General features: G+C 44.9%; 1 protein-coding gene across 6 annotated transcripts in view; it reads right to left on the reverse strand.

Annotated features, from left to right (window-relative positions):
* Nucleotides 1–4,084: 4,084 nt before the first annotated feature.
* The window catches only part of SGMS1 (sphingomyelin synthase 1), a 122,500-nt gene continuing 107,172 nt past the window's right edge, over nt 4,085–19,412 (reverse strand). For 5 of the 6 annotated variants that reach the window (XM_014966642.1, XM_014966645.1, XM_014966643.1 and 2 more), the window contains 4 exons: nt 15,457–15,574; nt 10,892–11,045; nt 9,899–10,065; nt 6,434–6,723 (listed from right to left, as the gene is read on the reverse strand). In XM_014966642.1, the coding sequence (XP_014822128.1) occupies nt 6,544–6,723; nt 9,899–10,065; nt 10,892–11,045; nt 15,457–15,574 (619 nt within the window). In that variant the 3' untranslated portion in view covers nt 6,434–6,543. Of the gene's footprint in view, nt 6,724–9,898; nt 10,066–10,891; nt 11,046–15,456; nt 15,575–19,412 lie in introns of all 6 variants that reach the window. The other variant, XM_014966641.1, reaches the window with a different exon arrangement.

Raw genomic sequence — 19,412 nt, forward strand, 5'->3', positions numbered from 1 at the left:
CACCTTGGTGGGTGCTCGGTGTCCAGCCAAGGTCAACCTGGGGCTCAAGACAACAGCCATTTTGTATTATGCATGCCATAGCTGTAGCAGTTAGTAAGTGGCAAGCCCCGGTGTGGGTCAGGGAGTTTGTTGGCTCCGTTGCTTATCTCTGTATTTTGCTGAGCTTGGGAACATGCTGGTACAAACAAGAGCTCTGTGCTTTGCCCTGGCATCATTGTGCTCCAGAGCTATCTTGTGAAGAGGGTGAAGGAGCACATCTCCCTCTTCCTGCCAGGGACTGATGTAGATTGTTTTATTATGCAGGGCCCGGGGTCCTTGTTCACTCTTACGTGAGCTGTTTGATGCTACTAATTAACGCTGTGAGCACGTGATGGGGTTTGTTGAATCTGGTGTCAACCCGGTGTAAGAAAAGGCAACTTTTAGGTGAGGTGATACTGAAAGGTGCCCTGCGGTGGCCGGTCCCTGTGTGGCACGCTGTGTGGAAGGATTTGGACAGGTTGCTAGGGCAGTTATCACCTCCCATAACCCGGGACTTAACACCTGAACAGGCAAGCAACGCTGGCAAACCAGTGCTCCATGTACTGGGACCTGACCTGTGCCTACCGAGCCACGGTTCAGTACTCTCAGAGGACTGTGGCTGAGACAGGAACCCAAACAACAACCACCCTGCAGTTGCACTGGTGGAGTTCACCGTCGTAAGGGATACCTGTCAGACAAGGAGTGAAGAGGGTGAAGCCATGGAAAAGCTCTCACAGCAAGTTGTCCCCATCATGTTAAAGGGGATGGGACCAACTCCAAAGGCGCTGGACCCAATGGAGGATCACTGGGTCATCAGAGAGGGGTAATGAAGGGAATCCTTTTTTTGATAGAAGTCTTTTGAGAGCAGAATTGGTTAAGACAACTCCCTGAAAGGAGGGTATAGCCGGGGGGGGGGGGGGGGGTCGGTCTCTTCTCCCAAGTCCAAGGCGATGGGAGAAGAGGAGATGGCCTCAAGCTGCACCAGGGGAGGTTCAGATTGGAAATTAGGGAACATTTTGACACAGAAAAGGTTATGAAGCCTTGTAATGGGCTGCCCAGGGAAGTGGTAGAGGCCCATCCCTGGAGGTATTTAAAAGATGGGTAGCCATAGTGCTAAGAGATGTGGGTTTTTTTGTTTTTATCAGAATTAAGTTGATGGTTGGACTAGATGATCTTAAAGGTCCCTTCCAACCTCAAAAATTCTATGATTCTATGATTTCTGTCTGGCACTTTCAGTGGAGCGTTGGAGAATCAGAAGAAACCCTACAGCAGCCAATTTTGACTTTAACCCATTCCCCCTTTCCACACTTCACCAACAGGCAACAAGATCACAAGGTGGCTAGATGCATTTGGAAGTATTTGTTGGAAAACAAACACTCTGGTGACAACAACATCTTCATTTGCACACAAACCAGCATTTACTGGAGTCATTCCTGGGCTCTGGATGGCTGTTTTGCTCAAACACACCCAGCAGCAGCCGCACGGGCACAGCACTTACCTGGAATGCAGGAGAGCACAGGGAAAGCATCACTCTGAGGAAGAGCAAGGAAGCACAGGCAAAGCAGAAGAGCTCTGGCACAAGATTGGGAAATCCTTCTTAACTCTTTGGGCCTGGTGGCTATAAAAAAAGCAATGCAGAATCGGGCAGATCCTGCCCCAGCTAAATCCTGCTGGCTTTTTCTGGGCAAAACTTGGGCAGAAAATGAACCTTTGCCCACCCAAACCTATACACCAACCCTCTGCCACCAAGAGCAACCACCAAGGGATGAGATATTGCGGTGAAATCCATCTGCAGTCAAGTTGGGGGAATTCTCACCTACTCCACAACCTTGCTAGACGTGTGCTTGTTTATTTAAAGAAGGCTGCAGAATGGATGTGCAGAATGGGTGTCATGCCCAAATCCTGGTTCTCACAGGCATTGCTGGCCAAGCCAACAGCGCAGGTGGATAACCAGCGGCAGAAATGACATCAAGTGGATGCATCAGTGCTGGAAAATCTATGTTAATTTTCTACAAGGGTAATGTGTATTCCCTGCCAGGTTACAGAGAAGCTTGGGAACACCACACTGCACGATGCACAGGGTTCATCTCTTTTTCAGTCACCTGGCTGTAGGAGGAGTCCTTATCAAGTGGTCAAAAGAAGCTACAAATCCTTTCGGCATGTTTGCTGCCAGTATCTGCTGAATTGGATAGGAAGGGTTGCCAAAAAAGGAACTGATGGTGACTTGTCTTCAGGGACCACTCACTGGTGCTGAAGCCCAGCACCAGAAGGAAAAGCCAATGGGCAATGCATTGAGCTGCTCCCTGAATTAAAGCTGGGGGTGGGTGGGGAGGAGTTGATGGGAATTAATTGCTCTTTTCAGAGGACAGAAAAGCAAAGGGATTGTGTCCCTGTTTGACTTGTGCTCCTCAAAAACCTCCCATCCCTGTATTTTAAAGTCTTAAAACTTTTCCAGCCGAAATTGAGATGGATTTCAGTAACACCAAAGTCCAGCCCCCCGGCAAAGATCTTGGTTTCCATTTGTCCATGACCCAGGCAATTGCCAGGTCCATCTCCACCTTAAGCTGTCCTTTTCCAGCCCTTTCTGCTGGAGACACCTCTTTGAAATTTCAGCCTCCTGGAGTCTGCACTGGATGCGTTAAGGTTTACCCCACCACACACAAACCAGGCTCGTCTGTCCTCCTACAGACTCCCTCAAACTAAACAACTCCAAGTTCAATTACAAGAGAAGATGGTTTTATTGGCACAATGTGGGAAGAGCCCTTCACTCCATTTGCTTCAATCAAGGCAGCACAAGACCAGATTTCAGCTTTTTTACTGACTTCTTGCTCCACACTGGCTGTGCTCATGTCTGCTGAGCACCAATGGTGAAGGTCCACCTGTGCCCAAGCAGCACCAGCTTCACTGCTCAAGGCAGATGCAGACAAGGCACCAGTGCCCCAGGGCAAAGGGACAATGAAGGTGGTGGTTTGGGAACAGGATGGCCTCTGGAAGTTGCCCAAGGATCTCACCACAGAAAGTTCACAAGGCAAGCAGGGGTGCTCAGTCTCCAGGAGACCACCCCCCCCCTCAGCTACGCTTCTCCAGAAGTGAAGGCTGAAGAATCACCGTAGATGCACCATCCCCGAGTGGTGTCGTGGTCTGGGGGAAACGCAGCTGAAGTGCTGGAGGGTGGGAAATGTGGGATGCCCGATGGTCAGGGCAAACCTGGACACCCCACGCACCCCTCCCCGCAGCGTCAGCACCAGCACAAGCCACCACCCATCCTGAAAAGCTGGTGGTGCTGAGGGGATACTCACAGGGAAGGAGAGGAACGAGGCAGCACAGGAGCCACAGCCCGGAGTCAGCACTGACACACAACAACTTTGTCCCGTATCTGCTCCCCCCGTGCCCTCCTCCAGAGCAGCCCCTGAGCTCCTGCCCTGCTGTGCCCCCTCAGCGCGCCGTATACTCACACCTGGAGTGTTGTGTCCAGTTTTGGGCACCTCAATCCAAGAGAGATCTGGAGGTGCTGGAGCGAGTGCAGAGGAGGGCAACGAAACTAGTGAAGGGCCTGGAAGACAAATCGTATGAAGAGCGGCTGAAGGAGCTGGGGCTGTTTAGTATGAGGAAGAGGAGGCTGAGGGGAGACCTCATCACTCTCTACAACTACTTGAAAGGACACTGTAGAGAGGTTGGTGCTGGTCTCTTCTCACAGGTAATTAGTGACAGAACGAGAGGGAACGGCTTCAAGCTCCAACAGGGGAGGTTTAGATTGAACATTAGGAAGGAATTTTTCACCGAAAGAGTGGTCGGGCATTGGAACAGGCTGCCCAGGGAGGGGGTGGAGTCACCATCCCTGGATGTGTTTAAGGGCCGTTTAGATGCAGTGCTGAGGGACATGGTGTAGGGGAGGACTTTGTAGAGTAGGGGAGATGGTTGGACTCGATGATCCCAAGGGTCTCTTCCAACCTCAATGATTCTATGATTTATGATTCTATGGTATCAAAGCCCAGCTCTGCTGTGGGAACAAATGAAACCACGTTCAGCCACATCCACGCAGTAACTCAGACACTACAACGCAGAATTCAGCAGATTCCATTTAATGTCATGTGCATAAATCCATACATTTACATATGTCAATGGTTTCGATGTGCGTGATGCCAGGTCTTGAAAAATCTACTTGTTCATTTACATCTGGGAGCGTCGATTCTCTCAAGCAATCACCCCGGGGTGGCTTGGATTTTTTTTTTTTTTTTAATATAATTCAACCACATAGCTGCAAAGACAATACCACGAATTGAAGGTAAAGCATTCAGAGCTCATCCCTAAAATTCACAGGCAGCTCTGCAAATAACACTGCCAAGAAGCAGGGGGCAGGAAGAAATCCCCTCCCTTCCAGGGAAAGAAAGAACTGGTAAGAAATGGGTCTCGTTCCACATCCCAAGCACCAGTGAGGCCAAGCAGCAGAAGTAACACCCCAGCAATTCTTCAAGGAGGCTTTTGGCCAAGGCTGAGGAAGAACAGGGCAGAGAAGAAGGGATAAACCAGCCTCCCCCCACCCCCCCCAAAAAAAAAGAGAAGAAAAAAGAAATTACAGTTTCACTGCCATGTACTCACAGAAATGTCAGGGGGTTTTTTTTGTTGGGTTTTTTTTGGTTGGGTTATTTTTTTTGTTTGTTTGTTTGTTTCTTTGTTTTTGTTCTTGTTTTTGGTTGTTTTTCTTTTTTTCATTTAAGTGACCAGACTGACAGATCTGGGGTTCAGGGATGTTTACCCTGCCACCCACTCCATCCCAGCAGTTTTGGGGTAGATTTTTCAAGCCCTGGTGATGACTCCCAGGAAGGCTTCTCCCATCCGCTCCCGGCTCCCGCACGATCAGAATCTATTGCATAGCATTTATTTCAGATAAGGCACTGTTTTGCCCAACGTGAACAGCAATTCACAATCAGTGCAGTTTCCATACAGTCCAAATTTGATGGCCTACAGTGCAATAACACATAAAATTAAAGGCAAGGTTTGGAAGAATAAACCCAGCTTTAAATTTAAACTTAATATTAAAAAGATAAATGAAACTACATTTTTCAAAAGCCTTTTTATTTTCCTTCACCATTGTTGTTTTACAATACAAATATCACCTTGTGAATACACAAAAACCCTACAGAAGATAACTCTGCTTCACGTAAAATACAGAATGGATATATATATATATTTATATATATATTTTCTCTTCTTCATTCTTTAAAAAAACCTATTTTGTTCTGCACATTGGCAAGTTTAGGATAGAATCCTTCCCCAAACATACAGTATGTATGGTAGGAGTGAAACTTGTAATTACATGCAGTTTCTGCACAAATATTTTAAAGAAATAGATTATCTTTGTTGTTTTTCAACAACATTTCAATACAGGATGGAGAAACCATTCGTAGTTCACTCAGTGATCATTTGTAGAATTCTTAAAAAACAGGAATTCATGGCTGTTTTTCTTTTTAAAATACAGCTACCAAGTAGACAATAAAGTGATACCTTTTAGTGTGCCCTGCCCACAATGTGTGAGCAAGATCGGCCCCCTTTTATTTGGTTTTGCTTTTTTTTTTTTCCCTACACATGGCAATTTCAACATTATAAGCAAATTTCCAGTTTAATTTAGCTATAAATGCAAAAATTAGTAATTATACAGTATATATAATTCTGCTTTCATGGAATACTTTATTTTAAATAAAAACATGTAAGACTGCCTACTGACCATACAATCAAGACAAGAAAGGCACTAGAAACATAGACAAATCTCTCTCTCCCAAGAAGCATTTTCTTTAAATTTTAACTCTCTATTCTCTGACATGTAAAAATCTTTTTAAATTTAATTTTCATACACATTTTGAAAAATAAAGTTAGGAAATACTTAGAAAATCACTTTACAACTTTTTTTTTTTCTTCTTTTTTTTTTCTCTATTTTTTTTTGCACTTTTTGACACAGTCACTGCAGATTCTACAAAAGCAAGATTACCAAACCTTCCTGTGTCTATCATCTTATTCATAGCGCGGTGCAACAGGTAGAAAGATTTCTCAATTTTACCCAAGGCAGGTATATAGAAACCTTCATATAGTCATTTGCTAGAAAATGGCTTACAGCCCAATCTTTGGGGCAAGAGATATGAAAAGTATGTTTTCCCAAGAAAATAATATGCTTTATTCCCAGACGTGACTGGAAAGACCAGAACTTATGATATAAAAGCTTTCGTTTATGCTGTCGCATCATATACAAAGGAACATGGTGATGTTTAGATGTAAATCCCAAATCTATTAACAAGAAATGTATAACAGTGCATGATAAGTTAAATTTTCTTTATTGTTGTCCAACGCAGATCCTTTGGAGAGAAAAAAAGATCACAGTGCTTACCAGGTAACTGAACAGGTTAAGTCAAGGGAACTGTTAAAAGAAAGGGTTAGGGAGCGGCTGATTTTTTTTTTTATGGCATCTTCTCGCAGGGAGTTGTTAGCACTTGGGACAGGTCCTTTCCCCCGACTCTGTCCGTGGACACGCTGTTACGTGTCATTCACCAGGCGGCTGTATTTCACCGGCCGGCCCCGGTGCAGCACTGGCCAGGGGAAGGGCCAGTGGTAGGAGCGAGGTACAATCCCTTGGACATTCTTTTCAAAGTACTGGAAGGGCTTGTACCACCAGACCCTGGCAAGGAGGTTAGTTTGGGAAGCTTCTTTTAGCGCCTGCACAAAGATAATCACAAAAAAGAGAATTAGCAAAGAGCACGTCTCGCACGACTTCACTGCACGTCGCTGACTACCGTTCACTAGGGGTGTCCAACTCAGAGCTGTTCCCAAAAATCTCTCAATATCCAGAACGACCTCCCAAACAGATGGCATGGACAGAGATGAAGGGGAGCCAAGCTACTTTTCCATAGCATCCCTGCACACACCAAATGCTGCTCCCACCCTCATTTCCAAGACCCCAATGGTCCCATAGGAAAAGAAGGAATGGCCCAAGAGATCAGTCTCCCCTCTCCTTTGGGAATAAAAACTATTCAACCCAAAGCAGGGCTGTTTCCATGTGTGTCTCTGAAATGACGTGTGGCTCAAGAAGCCCAGCTGTGTGCCTGCAGAGCAATGACCAAGGCACATCTCAACCCATCCAGAGGAAGCAATGAGCCTGCCCTGCCCTCCACGTGCTCTCAAACCCATCCTTTGGCTTCTCCTGGCCATGGGCGAGCCACAGCTGGGACACAAGGGGTGGGCAGGCACCGAGGGGGTTGTCTCACTGCCCTGCTGCACGTGTTCAGTGCCGGAGCAGGGAAGCATTGTACCAGCCCACCAGAAAGGGCAAGCACGGGCCTTGTATGCTAGGCTTCCTTTCCACGTCATAAACTCACATGTGGAATCAATCCACTTTAGCCCTAGTGTGCTTTTGTTTTTAATGCTAAGGTCAGTCACAAGCCACAGTCCTCTGCACATGGAGCAGCACCAGGAATGAGAAACCAGCCCACAGATGTGTGCTCAGGTCAGGATCCAGGGATGGGCATTCCCCACCATCTCAGCAGCTTAGGCTGAGCCATCTTCTGAGTCACAGCACGCAGCAAAAGGGTTCCATTTCCACACAGGAAGGCAAAGGGCTTTTCTGAAGCCCTCACTAGCACTCAAGGGCAATCCTGACTTCAGCAGCTTCCAGCTTGGAAGCGTGGCCACTCAGCACCATTGTTTGGACAGCCCAGGAGCAAATGCAAAGCCTGGAAGTCACTCTGGTGCTGTATGACCAAGAGTTACAAAGTTTGGACATGGAATTCTATCAAACACAGTGGTTCCCAGACAGACTGAACACCAAAGTGCATTCTCTGTAGCATTTGGTGGTAAAAATGTACCTCAGGGCTTAACTGTGGTGAGTTGCTTCAAGGAGCATCAAACCCAGTGGAATAATATGGCGTGGGAGCCAGAAGACCCTGATCAAAATCTGTACCATCACCACATTAATTAATGTCCTATCATCATACTATGTCTTTCTTAAACATAATTAACTGGAGTCGTATGTAATAGAGAAGCAAAATTTCACTGAATTTCACTGAATTTTTAGAGTTGGAAGGGACCATAGAGATCATCTAGTCCAACTCCCCTGCTGAAGCAGGATTGCCTAGAGCTTGTCAGAGCATGTTACTCAGGAGCATCCAGGTGGGGCTTGAAAATCTCCAGAGAAGGGGACTCCACACCCTCCCTGGGCAGCCTGTTCCAGGGCTCTGTCACCCTCACTGTGAAGAAGTTTCTCCTCATATTTGAGTGGAACCTCTTCTGTTCCAACTTGTGCCCGTTGCCCCTCGTCCTCTCACTGGGAACCACTGAAACCAGTCTGACTCCCTCCTCCTTCAACCCTCCCTTGAGATCCTTGTCAGCATTAATAAGGTCTCCCCTCAGCCTTCTCTTCTCCAGGCTAAAGAGCCCCAGCTCTCTCAGCCTCTCCTCATCAGGAAGATGCTCCAATCCCTCCTATCTTTCTTGACGTTGCACAGAAAATATCTGGACACCGATTTGCTGTTACAGGCCTAAGAGTAAGTGTCTCTTAACTCAGTAGGTCTGTCCCATGGATAACAGACACGCACATGTTCTCTGACGTGAGCTCACAACGCTGAGGAATCTCCCACTGATCTAGTTCATTGGCAGGAAAATAGGAACAGCAAGAATGACGTAAGACCTCATTTAGACTTCTGCCTTTGACCTTTGCATCATTTGCCAGTGCTTTCTGCTTGAGTATTACAGACCATGCTTTGTCCTCTCCAATTAAGTGCTGTGTCTCCTCCTGTTTTCATCGCCCTATTTTTCACGCCTTCCCAGAGACAGGCCTTAGGACAGGAGCAGCCTGTTCTCTACTGCGCTATCCTTCAAAAGAAAAACATTTCCCTTGGCCAGGGAAACTTCCTGCCACTTGGGAAGACTTTGAAACACTTGTTCAGTTTTAGTGAGGCCTCATAGTAGTCTTCAAGAGACCTGTCATCCAGCTAAAGGGCACAAGCCACAGACTTCAAGGAAAACCCAGTTGCCTTCAACAAACAAAAAAACCCCACCAAAAAACCAAGGCACACACCACACCCCACCTCCCATCTCTATGGGTTGGTCTGCTATCACAACACGAGCCAATTAGCCCAAATTCAGAAAAAGAGAGGCCTGCCTGCCTGTGGGTAGACCTACAGATATATTTGAGGTCAAGACACAAAACGAACCCAAGGGATGATGCCTCTTTCTTTCCTGCAAACACAAGGTCAGGAGGGAAGAGAGGGGCACTCCACAAGCCATGGGTAAGTCCACTCCTACTCCAGCAGAAAGGCTCAAGGCAAAGTGTGGATGTTCACCCATCACCACACTACGGCAAAGTCACAGAATCCCATGGGGTTGGAAGGGACCTCTGGAGCTCATCTAGTCCAATGCCCCCTGCCAAAGCACGTCCACCCACACCAAGTTGCACAGCATAGCGACCAGGAGAGTTTTGAATATCTCCAGAGAAGGAGAATCCACCACCTCTCTGGGCAGCCTCTGCCAGGGCTCTGCCACCCTCACAGGAAAGAAGTTCCTCCTCATGTTTAGGTGGAACTTCTTATGTTCAAGTTTGTGCCCATTCCCTCTTGTCCTGTCCCCTGGGCACCACTGAAAAAGCACTGGCCCCATCCTCCTGACACCCACCCTTTAAAGTATTTATAGGCATTTATAGGCCCCTCAGCCTTGTCTTCTCCAGACTAAATCGTCCCAAGTCCCTCAGCCTTTCCTCATAAGAGAGTTATGAGTCACGTGGATCCAAAGACTGGGAGACACTCACTTGCTGGTTGGCCATTGTGTGATACCACCAGAAAAGTCTTGTAGTGATGTAGTATTACGAGTCAAGTGGATCCAAAGACTGGGAGAAACTCACTTGCTGGTTGGCCATTGTGTGATACCACCAGAAAAGTCTTGTAGTGATGTAGTAAGCCACCACCACGTCCACAGTGTAGTGGTCATGAGCAAGAAGGATGCAGAACATCCCAACCATGCTGAGTGCCCAGCAAATCCAGTGATACCACCAGAGTCGCCGTGGGGAATCTGCAAAGAAGGACAAGTAGTGATTATTTCAAAGTATAACATTATCAGTGTGCAAGACTACTGCTGTAATTGTAAAAAGATTGCCGTGGGGAATCTGCAAAGAAGGACAAGTAGTGATTATTTCAAAGTATAACATTATCAGTGTGCAAGACTACTGCTGTAATTAATAGAGGGCATGGACCGCAATCCTGGGTGGGTAGCGTGATGCCTGCATTAAGATTAAAAGCAGGAATGCTGAGGTGACAAGTAAGTATCATTCTCTTAAGGCATAATTTAAAACTGTACTTGGGGGTAATCAGATCCTGGGAAAATAGAAAGGTTATGAAATCTTTGAGAAACAGGCCCAATACATAATGATATAATAATGATTAATCAGTAAAATGAACTGATTTGTATTCCAATATTGATTCTACATAGATGACAATCCATTCCACTTGCCTTTCACAAAAGATAAATGCATACATTGAGGCCTGACTCCTGTAAAATGAGCAACCTCACATTTAGCATGGCACTCCTCTCTCTCTGAACTAGGAGAGTTCATTCATCAGTCAGAGTGCAGTGAAGGTTTCAATTATATTCTAAACAGAGCATTTTATTTTTTTAAAAAAATATTTAATTCAGACATCAACATGGTAAAATATTTTACTTTGTCTCCAAAGGTCTCTTTTTCAGTACACCCTACGTCTTCGAAGTTCTATTATTTTTATTTTATTGATAAAGTGTGCACTTTTACTTTAATTATATTTACCGATCAGCACAACAATAATTTTTCAATTAGCAAGGAACGATACAACAGGAAATTCTGCTTGAACAGTAACAAACTTACACTCTTTGATAAATAAGTATGTAAGAGTTAATATGACGGTGTGGCCGCTGTACAGATAGTCGCCGCACATGTTGTGGGATCCTGTGATGGACAATCCTCCACCAGCAATCAACTTCATTATCCTTCGCAGATGAGATTCCCAGTCTCCAAAAAGCTGGTGGAAAAATAAAACACAAAAGCACAGTGAAATATCAGCACAAACCTTTCAGAGCTCAAAGCAATGGTGATAGCCAGCAACTCTGCCTTTCAGTTAGTCTTTTTGCTTCGATACACAAGATCAATCATTAAATCCACAGACTTTTCCAGAAGGCAGCAGAACATTTCTTGAGGAGAAAAAGACTGGAAATGAAATGTGAGTTTATTTCTTCATTGATGCTTTGCATCTATTATAGCTAGTGTCCACGTGAGCACCTCCATCCATTTTTCTAAAATATATTTTATTTGAAGTATTAAATGTATGAAGAATCAAGGAAATAACTACAATTTCCCTATAAATACAATATCCCAAAGGGCTACTGTTTTATCTTATACTCACAATACAGATCAAAAAGATACAGAAAAAAGGTAATTTTATTTACACAGGTATTTGTGCATGTATATATGTGTGCAAAAACCCTTTACACCAGGTTCCTTCCAGTTGCAATAAAAAACGTGGCACCTTTTCAGTGTAATATCAAAGCAAAAAATCTGGTCCAAAAGTTGTTAAATTCCTGCCAGTGGCTAAACTTGTGGTAAAACAGGGAGGTGAGCAGAAAACATTTTCTGTTATTTATAAGTACTTATTGGTGCTACCGCATAAAGGTGTAATCTTTCTCCCAGGTTCTGTTGGTAGCCTTTGCTAATGTTTGTGGCTATGCTGGAAAATTATTTTTAGCGGGAATCTTCAAGCAGAGCTAATAGGTTCAGATTTCTTTTTACTCATATTCTTGCACTGTGATACATAATGAGCATATAAATATATATATATATATGAACCTCACATATGTGTAATGAGCATCTAAATATATATATATATATATATATGAACCTCACATATGTACAGTGAGATTCAGAATAACGACTCTTGGAAAACATGAGTTCTGTAATACATTCTCAAAAATCCAGCTTCACCAATAAAAAGGAATTAGAAATATTTCCAGTGATTGCTAGAATTTTGTCATGTTCTTTAAACATCTGTTTTTCCTTCTGTTCAAGAGGCAATGCACTTGAAAAATAAATCACGCTTAATTTAATTCAATTAATCTTGTTCATAACAGCACAGGCCCTACAGATGATAATCTAAGAGAAAACAGGATGAACTGCCCAAGCTGTATGTTCAGGTGTCAAAACCTAGATTCAATGCACAGAAGAGAGCATCTCACTCCAAACTCTGCAGCCTCTCAGTGCCCCACCTTGGAAAGTCTTCAAATTTGTTTCTTTCCACTTCACATTTCAAGAGAAACATATCTGCTGTTTGTCAGAGCACGGTGCCAAACTTCTGTGCTGGCTTTAACTCACATAATCCACATGAGCAATGGGGAAGTTCCTCCACACCTGATGGGTTTGCCCTGACCCACCTTCAACCCATGATGTTGGCTCAGACGGTATTTCTGAAAAAACTTCAATTTTCCTTAGGAAAGGCAAATCTACTTTAAATTTTAAAAGAGGGATAGATGTGGTGCTGAGGGACATGGGTTAGTGGTGTTTTTGGCTGTGTTAGGTTGATGGTTGCACTCAATGATCTTAAAGGTCCCCTCCAACCTAGATGATTCTAAGCAAACCAAGTCCTGGTGAGGACACTCCTCTCTTTCCTCTGAGGTGACCAAAGGGCAGCTGGCATTATCCCAAGACTTTGATTTTGCTGCTCCCAGGTCTAAATCAAGCCCAAGTATTAAACAAATCCACAAAGAAAACGTATGCTGTGGGGCAAGCACAGCCAGGACGTACGGAGCACCTCCCAGACCCAACAGACAGCAGGAACCGTCTACGCTCCAAGGAGCAGGACTAACAGATCAGCGTGTGTGACCACAAGTGTGCTGCATTCTTACATCATTTTATGAAGTTTTAAAATCCATGCTAACCATTTAACTGTCAGAAGGAAACACAGACCCTCCTGGGCTGGCCATTATAGGCGCGTTTTCCTTTTGTTTTAAAGCTCAGTCTTGCTTTAAGAAGTGGAAATTATTAATTTCTGAAAGATTTAAACAGGCTTTTTGCTGCAATTAAACATTTCCTGCTAAGAGTTCCTTACAAAACATTAAAATGCTCACCAAAGCCCACTCTTCACAACCATATATAACTCAATAAGGTGTTGAGAGGTTATTCTTTTCCCACCAGTATATTTATAGCTTTCAAGAAAGCCCAGCTAATCCTTAGGCTTATCGGGGTGACGGAGGAGCCCAACACAGGCTTGTTGTTACTTGAGTAATGAGACGGACTGGCCAACACTGTAAATTTCCAGAAGTGGCAGATTTACTCCCTTCAGCTCATAAATAACTCTTTCTCCCACAATTTCATAATGGCTGACTGATCAAATACAATGTTGACTCTTTGCCCACTTGCTTTCCTTTACAAAAGACCTTGGTCCCTCAGAAAGCCACACGTGGCTTGGCAAATCTCTGCCTCTTCAGACTAAGGGCACAGTATGTTTGTTGGCTTTAGGAACCAAAGCACTGCAGCTTTGTTTGTCCACACCAGCAATCCTCACTGAAACAGCGGCAGCACGTGTACTAAGTCAGACCAGGGTTTTACTGCTTCTAAGTCAGTGATTTTACTACCTCTCATCTGACTTATGGCTGTACACACAAAGCCATTGAACTGTGCACGCAGCAGACATTTCACTTTTTTTTTTCCCCCACAGAATCACAGAATGCTATGGGGTTGGAAGGGACCTCTGGAGATCATCTAGTCCAACCCCCTGCCAAAGCAGGGCCACCCAGAGCAGGTCCCACAGGAACGTGTCCAGGTGGGTTTGAATGTCTCCAGAGAAGGAGACTCCACCACCTCCCTGGGCAGCCTCTGCCAGGGCTCTGCCACCCTCACAGCAAAGAAGTTCCTCCTCATCTTTAGATGGAACTTCCTGTGTTCAAGTTTGTGCCCATTTCCTCCTGTCCTGTCCCTGGACAACACTGAAAAAAGACCAGCCTCATCCACCTGACACCCACCCTTTAAGTATTTATAAGCATTAATAAGATCCCCCCTTAGTGTTCTCTTCTCCAGACTAAAAAGACCCAAGTCCCTCAGCCTCTACTCATAAGAGAGATGTTCTAGATCCTCCAGGCCCCTCATCATCTTTGTAGCCTCTGCTGTCCCCTCTCCAGCAGTTCCCTGTCCTTCTGGAACTGGGAAGCCCAGAACTGGTCCCAGTGCTCCAGATGGGGCCTCCCCAGGGCAGAGCAGAGGGGCAGGATGACCTCCCTCCACCTGCTGCTCACACTCTTCCTGATGCATCCCAGGATTCCACAAGGGCACGTTGCTGGCTCATGGTCATCCTGTTGTCCACTAGAACTCCTCAGAGGTGCAGGACCCTACACTTGCCCTTGTTGAAGTTCATCAGGTTCCTCTCTGCCCAACTCTCCAGCCTGTCCAGGTCTCGCTGGATGGCAGCAGGGCCTTCTGGGGTGTCAGCCACCCCTCCCTGTTTTGTGGCATCAGCAAACTTGCTGAAGTCAAGGTAGACAACATCCCCTGCCGTCCCCTCATCTATCCATACAGTCATCCCCCTCTTTCTTGACCTTAAATCAAGCTATAGCACAAACAACCCCAGGAGGGGCACGAAGATGAACTACTCTGGAGAAAGAGCACTTGTGACTAATATATGCACCTTGTTCCCTACCATAGAAGTCCAGTCCGTATGAGATTGCATATCCCCACCACAAACAGTGTGTTGCAGTAAGGGCCACGTTGACACCAATGCTTGTGTGATATGAGCTGGACGCGATACCACCATCCCTGTCCCATCTCCACCCCGAGCAGGCCAACTACAAGGCTATTACCTAAGCACCTCTGTCTCAATAGCTTTGTTTCAGCCACAGCTTTTGCAAGCCCATTTTATTCCTTAGCACAACAAACAGGAGTCATTTCTAGGTTGGGGAGGAGACAGCAAGTCCTCATCATAACCCAAGTGCAAAAATGTATGCAGGGACAAACAGCTGCAAAGGAGACATGAGATTCACCAGCCTTAGAAAAGCCTCTGTGGGCCATTCTCAAACACAAGTCATACTTGGGTTTGACACACCGCATTGTTTAGAAAAGAGTCATGCATGCCACCTCCATGGGTTGCACACCTTTAACTGCTTCAGTAGAGATGGAAAAATGCTGACTGTGCAAATTCACTGAAAATGCTAGAGCAATTGCCCAGGTTAGCACTTTGAAAAGGGTGGGAATGCCTGCACTGCCCCAAGGTAACCAACGCCTTCACGGAGAGGGAGGCTGCTGGTCTGCAGAAGGACATCCCCATCGTGCCAAACCAGTATTTTCAAATTAGTAACAGTTATTGAGAAAGTGTCGCTCGTGGTTTTGGTAACAGCAGGACAAGGGGAAAACATACAGATTACAATACGGAAAGGCAGTCAGGAGAAGTTTACCTTTGGAGAACACTTGAAATGCATGCCAGGTACTGGGAGTGTAGTCACATACATTGTAATACACCGATACAGGTATAGTGTGCCAACTATACAAAAAAATCTTCTGCTAATTATAGACCTAGAAGAAAAACAAAAAAGAAAAAAATAAAAGAGAGGAAAAGAAATAAGGTCACTCAATGCCAAAAAATATGTGAAGGTAAATAAACTACCAACCGTTCTCTTCTCCATGCTTTTGAAACTCGTGACAGTATCAGCTTACACTTGAAATACTTATTTTACAAATATTCCCACGCTTTACAGGCCAGAAACACAAGTCAACTAACATTACCCATGAAGGTGATTACAGTAAATACAAGGATTAGAATATAAAAGCCTGCGCATATTTAGTGCTGAAGATGTTAAAAGGAATTTCATGCCCCATGCTCCTCCATTAGCTTTGAGCAGTCACTAATTTTCTATTCAAGTCAGAGGATATAGTTGCAATATTTTCATTATCAGATGAAAAGGAGCACGTTTATTTCAGCTGACACACACATTTAGTAATTACAAAGGGCTGCTTGAGAAAAAAACCACTTGTACGACCCAAATGAGTAAAAACACATCTTTCCTGAACAGCATTAAAGAGGAAACAATTCACATCAGCAACGAAACCTCCAAAATCCAGATTTAGAGCTGCCTTGGCTTCAGGACAGACTGTTTTCACAAGAAACCACTTTAAGGCAAGCAGTCAGAGCTGCAAAGAGAGGCACGTATTGAGGGCTGCCTGCAAGTTGCTGATGTATGCGGAGAGGGCAGATGCATTTCTGGGGGACCGTGCGGCAAAACCAGCAAGAGCACACAGCCTCACGAGCTGCAGCTTCGACTCAGGAGTGCCAGCCAGCCCCAAAACTGGCCCGTTGAGTTTCACTGCTGGGTACCAGCTAATAACAGCACCAGGAAAGTGCTACGGTGATGAAAGCCCTTCTGGCACATCCATTAGGACAGGAGCTCAGAGTCCACCTATCTGAGTTCAGAGTTCAGCAAAGAGAAATCACTGCCAGCGTTACAAAAATCAAGGGCAAATCCAGTTACAGCACTTTGTGACTTGAAACACTTCAACCTTTTGTGCCCTATTGGTTTCAGTTGAGTTTAAATCGTTGTTTTTCCCAATTACGACCATTTGGGGAATACAAGGTTTACAACACAAGCTGTGAGTTCTGGCATTCATTTGTTGCTATTTTTAAGCATTCACTTCTTAAAAAAATATTTCTATCAAGTCAAGCTCTTTTCAAGCTCAGAATTTGCCATCTTTTTTATTTTTAATAGCTTTTGGCAGAGATGTTAAACTGTTGTGCTCCACTCGGAGGAGTATGACTTTGCAGTGCCAGATCAATAACAACTCGGGTGTCTAAATTTATCAGAAAAGCTTCAATTATTACAGTGTCATGCATTTTGCACTCAAGTGATCACTACTGTTGAAACATGGTATTTCATATTTTCTCTTCCTCCTCCTGGTATAAACATGAACAAAGCCAGGAGTTAAAAATGATACTTTATTAATGTAGCTCCATGGACTGAAACTTAAGAGTGGAAGACACCACGCCATTGGGGCAGTGGCTTTCCTCTGTGTTTTGTATGGGGAATTTTTCTCTCACAAGGGTGATCCAATACAGATCTCAAACTTGTGCCTGGTTTTACAACCAGCCATGAACTTGCTTTGCTTTATAACCTGGCATAAAGACAAACAGGGGCACTGGGGATTAAAGACTGAGCAGCACTGTAGTTCGAGAGAGTGAAGACATGGCAGTGTTTTACTGAGCACTGAACCTTTTTTATTAAAATTACCCATGAATCTATGTAGTTTAGCTGGATATAACATGATTTAGCTTAGGAAACTCTGTGTCAATGTGCTCTGTATTGTAATATTAAAAAAACCAACCAACCTGTTAAAAGCCCTTCTCAAAAGAAATCGTGTGTGCGCACACGTGTGTGATTACGAGCCAGCCTGCAAGAACAACCTCTAAGTGTACTACTGGCCACGAAAACTTTTATTACAACTATCCAGACCTCCTCTAATGTGAATAGAGAGCACACTGCTTTTTCAATCCCCCGAGTGTGCAGACTGAGTAAGATGTCAAGCGTGGCCAAACCCCAGCCTTTTACTCCTCCCAAAACATCTGGGAATGCTTTCCAGAGAGGTTAATTCTGCCTCGGCAGCTCGCCTGGACTCCTCGAGCTCCCCACAGTATCTGCAGAAAAAGGCTTGGGCAGACCAGAGACCCCAGCCAAGACCTGCACACCCACCTGGCTCCTGCTTTCTGATGAGAAACCAAACCAACTCAATGCCATGGGCAGTGTTCTATAGGGATGTTCAAAGAAAGTTGTTGCTGATTTCCTTGCACCAAATCTAGCACCTTGCCCTCAAGCCAGCCAGAAACTCCAGTCTCTACCTGAAGGTAAAATTAATTTTCAGGCAAGAAAGCAGTACCAGGGGCCAAGGGAAACCCTGCACTGTGCTCTCCTGGACAGACACACTCAACGCCTTCTTCCATTTGGGCGTCAACTTTGCAGTCCAAAAGAGAAGACATGTAGGTCATATTCAACATAATCATGCAACCTCTGGACTAAACAAGGAAGACCTTAGTCATCAGTATCATGAATGACATGTCTCTATCATCCTTCATTGCTTGGGAGAACAGCAGGCTCAGCTTGGATGAAATCAGGTTATTGGCAAATAACGGATATGGTAGGATAAGCAATAGGATTTTCACTGCTTGGCAAGGAAAAGTGTTTTGAAAAGTCTGAAACTATGAAGTTGTCTCCTTCAGTCAAAGGCTCAACTCAACCACTGACTGCAGTTGAGCTCACGGGTAACAATGCTGCTGGTTCATTGGTGACCCTGCGCTTGCACTTGGAGACATCCATGAACAGTATCTCTATCATCTGAGTAGGCGAGGAACCAGGTCTCATCCTGCCCAGCAATCACCTGGCTTCACGTCTTCAGATGTCGAATGAAGTGTGGCAATGGCCATCCCTGACACCATCAGAGGGCAGAGAAGTGAGGAAGGTCTAGCTGGCTTAATTCCTTCGCTTTATTCTTGAATTAAGTTTCAAAAGGAGGTGACAACCCATGCCACAAAAGTGACTCAGCTCTTTTTATAGCACTTAGCGGCTCACCATCCAAAGCCACGAGAATGAGGTCCTCCAGATAAAGACATCTCACTGTGCTCCTGTTCCCCTGAGTGCTTCTCCCGTTATTCCTTTTCTGCTGCTTACTGACAGTTTAGGACTCTTGGACTTTGATACATCTACTCATTGACACAAAAGAAGACTTTTGGTCTCCAAAGCATTAAGTAATCAGTACACGTGCTGAATGAGCGCTGAGCAGCTTATTCCAGGGCTGACACTGGGAACAAAAGGCTCTGTGACTCCCTGGCATCTTCCCCTAACACCAGAAAGAGCCCTTCCAAAGCAAGTAGAAGTAAACACATAAAAGCAAATGGGGACATGGGGTGGGGTGGGAGTTGTGGAGCAGGGATGGGAAATCATCATGTCTATCAGTGATACCAAGATACTCTGTGATCAAGTCAACCCACGTCTCACTGTTTCAAAATCTCCAAGGACCTTATGGCCTCTGCTGTTCTTAATGTAAAAACTCTGCTCAGCTCCATCACAGGACGTTTGATCCCTCACATTGCCCTATTAACCTGACACCTCATTCTTGAGAGCAACCCCATGTCACCTTCTCTAGATTCTTCCCTTGGTTTTGAACAACATTTATGCTGAGAGACGCCGAGAAAGTTAATAGTCCCCACATTGACCGTGGGCAGCTGGAGCACAGGGAGAGGAGTGCAGTTACCAACAGAAGAGTGATACTGGAGCTTACAGCCATGAACAAAATGAGAGGCCAAGCTGGGGTAAATCCTTCCTCCTGTACATATGTGAACATTAAAAAAAAAAAAAAAAAAAAAAAAAAA

Source organism: Calidris pugnax, unplaced genomic scaffold (assembly GCF_001431845.1).
Source record: "Calidris pugnax isolate Ruff unplaced genomic scaffold, ASM143184v1 scaffold53, whole genome shotgun sequence".
Lineage (NCBI taxonomy): Eukaryota > Metazoa > Chordata > Aves > Charadriiformes > Scolopacidae > Calidris > Calidris pugnax.